The sequence below is a fragment of the Leucopleurus acutus genome (genome assembly GCF_964270905.1).
Source record: "Leucopleurus acutus genome assembly, chromosome: 4".
NCBI classification, from domain to species: Eukaryota; Metazoa; Chordata; class Mammalia; order Artiodactyla; family Delphinidae; genus Leucopleurus; species Leucopleurus acutus.
Window position 1 is genome coordinate 574,154 of NC_139146.1, and position 8,873 is coordinate 583,026.

General features: G+C 67.1%; 1 protein-coding gene across 1 annotated transcript; it reads right to left on the reverse strand.

The window, feature by feature from the left end:
- Positions 1-1,549: 1,549 nt before the first annotated feature.
- On the reverse strand, positions 1,550-5,019 carry SPON2 (spondin 2). The gene is made up of 6 exons (XM_082838791.1): positions 4,878-5,019; positions 4,228-4,453; positions 3,646-3,869; positions 3,376-3,567; positions 3,103-3,274; positions 1,550-1,943 (listed from the first exon to the last, which is right to left on the reverse strand). The coding sequence occupies exons 2-6, from the start codon at positions 4,448-4,450 to the stop codon at positions 1,759-1,761; spliced, it is 996 nt and encodes a 331-aa protein (XP_082694917.1). The 5' UTR covers positions 4,451-4,453; positions 4,878-5,019; the 3' UTR covers positions 1,550-1,758.
- Between the last annotated feature and the right edge of the window lie 3,854 nt (positions 5,020-8,873).

The window sequence follows — 8,873 nt, forward strand, 5'->3', positions numbered from 1 at the left end:
ACCACTGCTCACCAGTGGCCGCCCTCTGCCAAACCAGGCCAGCTCCTCTGTCTGGTGCTCAGTGTCAGGGCTCCTGCCAATACATGAAGCAAATCAGGCTTCTCAATCACTTGAAGTCCCGCTGCCCCTGCCCTGCACCCCAGGGCCGCTTGCTGGGTGCCTGCGGGGCAGGAACGTCTGTGCCCCTGGACTCCCAGGGATCTGGACAGGGTGGCGCTCCGGTGACGTGCAGGGAGCCAGGGATGCGGGATGCGGGATGCGGCTGCGGCGCCTGGTGGGGTGCGGGCTGGCACCCCCACTGGGGAGCGCTGTGCCCGTAAGCCCATGGAGCGCGTCTGCCGGGAACCTCGGGCACACGAGCCCCCTCCTAGCACCCGTGCCGTCTGTCGAGCAGGGCTTCCAACCCCTGACTGGGAGCGGCTGCTTCCACCCCTTCTTCCCTGAGGCCAAGGGTCAAGATGACCGTGGGGGATAGAAATCTGTTGTGGAGAGGATCAGTTGGGGGGGTCCGAGGTCGAGCTCGTGGGGAGGGGTGTCAGGGAGGAGAGGGGCGCCATCAGAGGAGACAGGCCAGTGGGGGGTTGGGGCGGGAGCCTGGGGGTCAAGGGCACATGCGGGGCAAGGAACAGGAGCAAAGTCACGGGCCCCCAGGTGCAGGGATGGGCAGACAGGGCCCTGGACAGCAGGGAGAGGGGGGCGGCTGCGAGGACGGGTAGGCGCTGGTGGGAAACGCGAGAGCCCTTTCCAGGCGTGTCTGCAAGCCGGCGGGGGCGGGCCCAAGAGAACCGTGTCCTTGGGTGGAAGGGGGAGCACGTCTGCTGGGGCAGAGGGACAAGGGGCACAGAGGGGAGACTGGTGACGGAGACCCCGCGGCAGGTGCGCGGAGCCCGGGGGAGGGCCTGAGCAAGCCGCTTGGACGGGACACGGAGGGTCACCTGTGCCGACTCGAGCGAGGACCGAGGCCGTGGGGAGCCCGGGGGGCCGCCCAGAGCAACCTTCAGATGGACAGGTGACCCTAAGGGACTCGAGAGGGCGGGCGAGGGCATCTCCACGAGGGAGAGAAAGGGCCCGAGAGCCGAGAACCGGCGGAGCAGGCTGAGGAGGGCAGAGGGCGTGGCGCTGGGCGGTGGGAGGCTCTGCGTCTAAGGAGGCCAAGCAGGAGAGAGTGGTCTGGGGCGTCAAGGGAGCAGGCAGTCCCCTGAGGGACCAGCCGGGATCCACACCAGCAGGACGAGGTCGTGAACCCCGACCTCAGACAAGGGCTAGGGCAGGTCGGGAGTGAGGCCTCAGGGCCCCCCTGCGAGGCCAGGGGCCTCGATGGTCAGAGGCCCGGGGGGTGGTAATGCCGGTCCTCTGAGTTCCCCATGTGCCGTGTGTGCCGTGTGTGTGCGCGCCGCGTGTGTGTGTGCGTGGTGGTCCACTGGCTCCTCCCCGCAGGGTGACACCTGCTCATCAGGGAAGTCTGGTGGCCCATCTGCCGGCCCTGCCTTCACCCGGCGCCTGCCCAGGACACACAGACCACAGCACCGGGTGTCAGGAGACGCTGGTCTTTATTCAAGAGCTGGGATGGGAACGCGACGAGGCAGGTGTTGGTCTCGCGCCGGCGACCCGGCGGCCCCGGGCGGCTGCCTGGCGACCAGGTCTGAGGTATTTCACGGCCGGGGTGTGCCTCTCGTGCAGCGCGGCCGCCGGGCCGGGTGCCAGTCTCTGCGCGGAGGTCGCCGGCGGCGGGGCTCAGGGGGCTCGGAGGCCCCGGCGTCAGACGCAGTTGTCGGGGACGCACGGGGCCTCCTCCTCCAGCAACGGGCAGGGCGCCCCGTGGTTGGCGGGCCGCGCACGGACGTAGCGCGTCCTGCTCTTGGCCCCGGGCCGCCCGCACGGGCCTGCGCACAGCCCCCAGGACGACCACAGCGACACCTCGCAGTCCAGCGGCGTCTCCGGAGCTGGGGGCGCAAGGAGGACGGTGAGCGAGGCGGGGCGGCGGGAGAGGAAGGGGGTCCTCGCCCGACACCGCCTCCAAACTTGGCCAGGAAACTCCTGATTTTATCATTGCGCTTTCCAGCCACCTCCAGGGCGACGCCACCAAGCACACCCCCGAAAAGCCACTCCCGAGTGACTGGATGAAGGTTTCCGCCCTGAGAGCCCGATGCCGGCTGGATCCCCGCTCTCCGGGGTGCGGGGCGTGGGGCTGGGGGAGAGCGGAGATCCTGTCGTGAAACGTTCTCTGACGTGGGCACAGACCGGCAGGGTCTCCACCGCTGCGCTGCTGTTCCAGGTGGACCCTTCGGGAGGCTGGCCACACCGGGGCCGCGGCCCCCCTCGCTCGCCCGGCACCTGCGCACCGCTCGCCCCTCCCCCGCGGGCGGCACCGCCCCCACCGACCCGCTGCCAGGAGGGCACACAGGGGTCAGCGGGGCCACCGGGCGGGGCCTGGGGCCTCTCCGACTCACTCTGGGCTGTGGAAGTGTGAAAGGCTTTCAGTTGAAAATGCTGGGCACGAGTTAACCCTTCAGTTTGGAGTTGAGTGAACCAAATCCCAAATCTCTCAGAACCAGCGTCCCCAACCAAATGCTCCCATCCTGCTTTTGGAGCCGCTCGGAGACGCGGGTTCACGCAGCCCCGACGGCGCTGCCCCGCCCTCTGAGCACCGGCAGCCTCTCCCGGTTTGACCCGTCCTCACACTCCACGCGGCCACGCAACCCAGCTCTGTGGCCTGGCGACGGGTGCTCTGCGTGGGGCGGGCCGGCGGCGCAGGGCTGAGCCCTGGACCAAGGGCCCTGGGGGCGGGGCGCACGCGGGGGCGGGGCTGCCCCTGTGAAAGCAACGGGTGTCACTTCACAGGCGTTCCCTCTGGGGCGGGCACTGGCCTTCGAGGGTTATTTAGGGTGAGAGGTAAGAGCTGGAGCGGGAGCTCAGGGCCAGGTGGTGTCCGAGCAAGTCCCGACTGACCCCCAAACCCAAGTGCTGCTCCTGCTCCGGCGCAGCCCGTGGTGAATGTCGCGGCTGCCCGCCAGCGCGAGCGCCCGCAACCCAGGAGCACGCATGTGAAGCGGGGCTGCGGGGTGGCCGTGGGCGCTACGGAGGGGTGGGAGCTGGGCTCACCTGGCAGGCTGTCGGCGACCTCGTTGCCCCCGCCCCCGAGGCCCGGGGCGGGCGGGAAGGCCCTGGCGCTGTGCGGGAGCCGCGCCAGGGTCACCGTAGCGATGGGAGGCAAGGACTTAAGCCGCGGGTAGTAGAAGGAGTTCGCGGGGTGGCTGGGAGAGGAGGCCGTGATCTGCAGGAGGGGCCCGGCCCGGAGATGGGTCAGGAAGGGCCGGCCCCGCCCCCTCACTGTCCTCCCGGGGAGCGCCGCCCAGAGAGCTGCCATCCCCTCACCTCGGTCACCGTGTCCTGCGGGACGGTCGCGAACTTGGGGGATGAGAAGGTGAAGCCGCTGTCGGTCCCGGCATCGTAAGGGTGGAGGTCCACCACCACCTGCTCCCTCCAGCGGCCCCCGTCACACAGGTCCAGGCTGTCGACGCCCACGAACCAGTCGGGGCTGGGGACGATGCGGACCACGAAGGACACCTGGGGGCCGAGGGCTCAGCGGCAGCCCCCGCGCCCCCCTCCTGCCCGCCCACCCACCGTCCACGCCGCCCCACTCACGAGCGAGTGCCTGGAGTGGGCCTCAAACTCCGCGGACGTCTGCCCGGTGCCGCTGGGCACGGCTGGGGCCGAGAACACGCCGTGCACGCTCTGCAGCTTCTCCCCGGCAGCTTCCATCTCCCGCATCAGTGCCCAGGCCTCGCTGCGCTCCGCGAAGTCCCTCAGCCCATTGCTCACATACTGGCCCTTCCTCCACAGGCTGTAGTCGGGGCTGTGTGCTGCCCCTGCGCACCATCACCACCCACCCGTGTAAGCATCACCCCTGGGCACCGTCCCGCCCCTCGTGGGGCCGGGCGGGATGTCCCGCAGGTGGCCTCACTGCCCGGCACCTCGCGGGTAGGATGGGCAGCCGGCCGGCCCTTCCCGTGACCCAGGCCACCCTGCCCCGCCACGTCCCCGAAGCCCGGGACACTGCTGCTGGCACACAGTAGGCACTCAGCCAGGACCTCCTGCACTGAAGCGAATTGGGTGAGGTCCCCTCCACGCTGTGAAGCGCGGGGCCACGGTCACGACCGTACCCTCCCGAGCAGTGGGGATCACCGCCAGGCCCGCCGGGCACGGGACGGCAGGGACTGCACTCACCCAGCAGGGATGACCACTGCGCGGGTGGGCGGAACAGCGGGTACTGCTTGGGGAAGGATGCCTGGCTCCACTTGCCCGTGAAGGTGATGCTGTACTTGGCCAGGGGCTGGGCCGTGCACATGGGCTCTCCCCCCAGCGGCTGGCCGGCCGAGCAGCCAAGTGTGGCCAGGAGGAGGGCCCAGAGGGCTCCGCCCCAGGGGGTAGCCGGACTCGGGGTTCCCATCACCTATGAGAAGGGGGGCCACATGCTGCACCGCTGGTCCCCGATGCCCTGCGCACGGCCCCTGGTTACAGGTCCCCGAGGACGCCGGGCACCTCCCTCCACGTTCCCTCTCCAGGCTCCAGCTGGGCCTGACCCCGTGGCTGGAAAGCCAAGCCGTGTTGGGTTACAGGAACCCAAGGTGCCTGGCCGGTTACACCTGGCACGGAGCTCACAGCTAGCTCAGCGCCCTGCGGCTTTCCTGGGGGAAACACCTCTGGCGCTGCCGTCTGAGGGAACCCCGGGAACCAGGAGGGTCGCCGTGCCCCGGACTAGATGGGCCTCCCTCTTGGGGTGCTGCCCCTCTTGGGGTGCTGCGGGTTTCTGGGCGGGGGCAGCGCCAGGAGGCCAGCGCAGCTGAGGGGCCGGGGCCAGCGCACGCAGTACTCACCCAGCAAGAGCGACTGGAGGCTGTGGGCAGCCGAACGTCCCAGCAGGAGCCCAGAGCTCCAATTTATGCTGCAGACGCGGCACCCAGCCGGCCAATGAGGCCCCAGGGCCGCCACCGTGGCCGCCGGAGAGGAGCGGCAGATAGGACGCGGGGAGAGGGAGAGAAAGGGACCTCAGTGCTGGAGCTGGCCTGGCCGCCCGCCTGCTCTGACGCGAGCAGATGCTGCTTCAGCGCTGAGGTCACTCCTCCCTTGGGCGCCGGCCACTCGCCGCACCCCTTCCTTTGTCTTTTCCTCCCGCCCCCCCTCTCCCCCCCAGTTCTCTCCTTTCCCATCAGGCCCTCCCTGGTGTCTCCCCGGAGGGGGTGCCAAAGCCAGCAGCTGGGAAGAGAGCTGGGCCAGGGCCGCCAGCGTGCACTGCCCGCAGGGCAGGTTGGGACGTGGGGGCCACAGTCAGGCCTGACATCTGTCCGTCTGTCCGAGTGCTGGGGACGGGCGGGGAAGCAGGGGTCCTGGGTTCAGCGGACACAGCTGCCTTCTTCCCGCGTGCAGAGCTGCATGGAGGAGCCACGCTGTCCACGCCGTGGCCAGGGCATCTGGACCGTCCCCCCGAGGGGAGTCGAAGCCATGAGGCCGCCTTCCCCAAGGGCCAGGAGGTGACCCCGGGCCCCCCAACTTCCCTCCATGGGGAAGAGCTCCAAGGATGCCTGGCATACGGAAGAAGATGCCAGCGGATTCTTATCTCTGCTCCCTGTCAGGAGAACATTTCCAGAACCCTCATCACGGGGCCTGGGAGCCGGGAAGGACAAGGACAGTGGGGTGGTCTGGCTTGTAAGAACCGCCCAGGGAGCTTTAAAGCTTAAAAGGAAGCATTCGGAGTTTTGAAACCGCGTTAATGTTTTACACATTCCAAAAAAGAGAGAGAAAAATAAACAGAACCCACAAGAATAGAACGCAAACAAAAACAAATGACCTAACCTGTATTTCAAGTAAACAACACAACCGCGGGGAAGCGGCTGTGAGCACCGCGTTCAGACTGCGGGTCCTCAGGCTCCCGACAGAGCCCAACGCAGTGGTTCTCAAACACTTTGATCTCGGGACCCCTTACACTCTGAACAGTCACTGAGACCCACAAGGAGCTTCTGTTTGTGTGGGTGACATCCATCGATCTCACCGTGTTTGAGATCCTAATGGAAATGCTTGGAATACTTATCAATTCACTTAAAAATAACAAAACTAAACCTACTGCACATTAACATAAATAGCAATGCTTTATGAAAAACAACTCTTTTCAAAAAGAAAACCTTTGTGAAAAAAGCGGGGAGTGCAGATCTTTTTCTGTCTGGCTTCCTGGGAGACGTGGGACGGTCACCGCCACCCCGCAGTCGCTCCGAGGTGCGTGTCATGCTAGTTGGCATCTGCACAGAAAGGCCAGCCGTGCAGGGACGCAGCTGGAGCTCGGAAGGCTCGTCACACGTGGATGTGCCACGTGGCCTCTGGGGACGTCCCCACACCCTCGCGAGCGCCAGCAGAACGGGCAGGGGTGTCTTTGCTCACACCGTGTCCTTGGAGAAGTGGCTGATCTGGGTTTGAGGAGAGAAAGTGGGAGGTGGGCCTGGGCCGTTTCGTGCCAGGAAGTGAGGACGTGCTTGCGCAGCCCTGGCCCGCCGTCCAGTGGCCGCGGGGGCCTCAGGGCTCGCCCCATTTTACAGGAGGCTCCCGTCCTACGCCTCTCACCCACAGCTCTGCCCTCCCGGGGCCCCACCTCGACGTGCGGCCAGTGTGGACTGAAGGCTGGCCCTTCTGTTTGCTCAGGGCTCCCCTGGGAGGGGCCTGGGGGAGGGTGAACAGGGAGGTACTTGCTTTGGTGTTGGAGTGACCCTGAGAGCACGCCTGAGGAGTCCTTGGGACGCAGCGGGGCACGGGGTGCCCTGCTCAGAGAGGGATGCAGAGGGAGCCTTGGGAGCCGGTGGCCTGTGGCCCCTTGGCCTGGGCTGGGTCTCCGGCGGGGCAGCCTGGCCAGTCGGGGTCAGCTTACACTCTGAGCCCCGGGCTCCTCCACCAGCCAGGATGCGGTGCCCCGTCCGTCACAGGCACCAGGTGAGGCGGCATCTGAGCAGCACTTGACGGCAGGCTCCTCTGCACACAGGTGCCCCCCACCAGGTAAAGTCATCCCTTTGCAAACGCATGTCCGGCACCTCCCGGGTCTCAGCGCCGGGCACACGGGAGTGACCCCAACGGACAGAAGCCCTGCTCCCCGAGGCTGTGGGGCTGGGGACCTGGGTGCGTTTGTGGGTGGAATTCTGTTCTTCGGCGACTGCATGGTTCTTTGGCCGACACTGAGGCCAGGGTCCCCTCCTGTAAGTCTATGGTCAGTCACCCCGAGGTGGCTTCGGGGGACCGAGGCTCGGGGCTGTGCTGTGGCCAGGCCTCTGCAGACTCCACACTCGCTGACTGCTGCCCCTCCCCGCTTGCCCCAGTGGCAGAGCCCTGTCCAAGCCCCGCTTCCCAGGCCTGCCTGCATCCCCCGCCCACCCACGACTCCGATGGCTGCACCGGGCACCCTGACCCCAGACCCCCCCCCCCCAGGGCCACTGTAGCTCAAATGAGTGCACAGCGCAGGGCGAGCCGCTGACACTGTCCTCCCAGGGGCTGGCGGTTCTCAAAGGTGTCGTCTAGCTGATCGTTGCTGGTGGTGGACTTGGGGCGGGGTCTGGGCCGCCCCAACTGGCCCCGGTGGGGCGTGGAGTTAGCAGGAGTCCCTGTGTGAGCTGCTGAGGATGGGCCAGGCACACGGGATGCTGGGGACGCAGGGGTCATGTCCGTGCCCCGGGCCGGGGCCCTGCCACGGCCCAGAACCCAAGGGACCTGAGGGGCATTGGGCTCCGGCGGGACCTTCCATTTGTATCCTGGCCAAGGGGCTCTTGAGGCCGGGGCAACAAGGGCTCTTTCAGGTGGGGCCCTGGGTGTGGGGACGCCCATCTCCTTGGGAGCACCCAGACCTGGCGTGGAGTCTGGCTCCTCAGGGGCCGGCTGACAGGCACGCGCTTGTTTGCTGGCCTGTCCCCTCACCAGACGTTGACTGAGGGCCAAGTTCCTGCCAGACGCCACAGCCCGCACACAGGGGCTTCCCATCCCCGAGGCTGAGCCCTCCCAGCACCCTGCTGGCCCCTTGCCCGCCCACCCTCCTGTCCCAGCACCTCCTCCCCGTGTGCCCCAGGGCCTTTGCACTGCGGCTCCCTCTACCTGGACAGCTCTTTCCCGGCCGGCCTCTTCCCGTCTCAGGTCCCAGGGAGAGCCCCTCCTGACAGGGCCCCGGAAGGCCTGGTCGGCCCTGCCTTGTTTACGGTCTTGGCTCCTCCAGAGAAGTAAGTCTGCCCGAGCAGACAGGGATTTGCCCCGGGAGTCCTGCAGCCCAGAGTCTGAGGAAGGCAGCTGTGAGCTGCTGCCCACCTGCCCGGAGACCTCGCTCCCTCCCTCCTCACCTCACTCCGTCCTGGGTTCAGGTCTCTTAGCACTTCTGATTGGTGGGGCCTGAGTCAGGTCAGGGAACCCTGGTCCGGGAGGCACTAGGATGGGTGCTGGGCGAGCTGAGCCCCCCCACAGCACCCGGCTCCCGTTGCTCGTGCAGGGAGGCCCAGTGGGGGCCTCGCCGCTGGCTCGGCCTCTGGGGGTGTCACCCCTGCAAGCAAGCCTGGCTTGCAGAAGGGCCAGGGGAGCCGGGGCTCTCGCCAAGCCTCACCTGCACGGAGGAGGCCTCCGTGGCCGCCGACCGCAGGCCTGGGAGGAGATATGCTTCCGTCTGGCTGTAAACATGAGCGTTCCCTCCTCTGCTCAGCAGCCGGCTTCCAGAAACACAGGACGGTCTGTGCAGCAGAATTTGCTGTGTCTCCCTCCCAGTTAAGATGCCAGGACCTCAGCAAAAATGGCAGAGTGAGGACCTCTGAAAACACTGTCCGTTGTAATAGCAAGGAGAAAACAGGCAAAAGCGGTCAGAA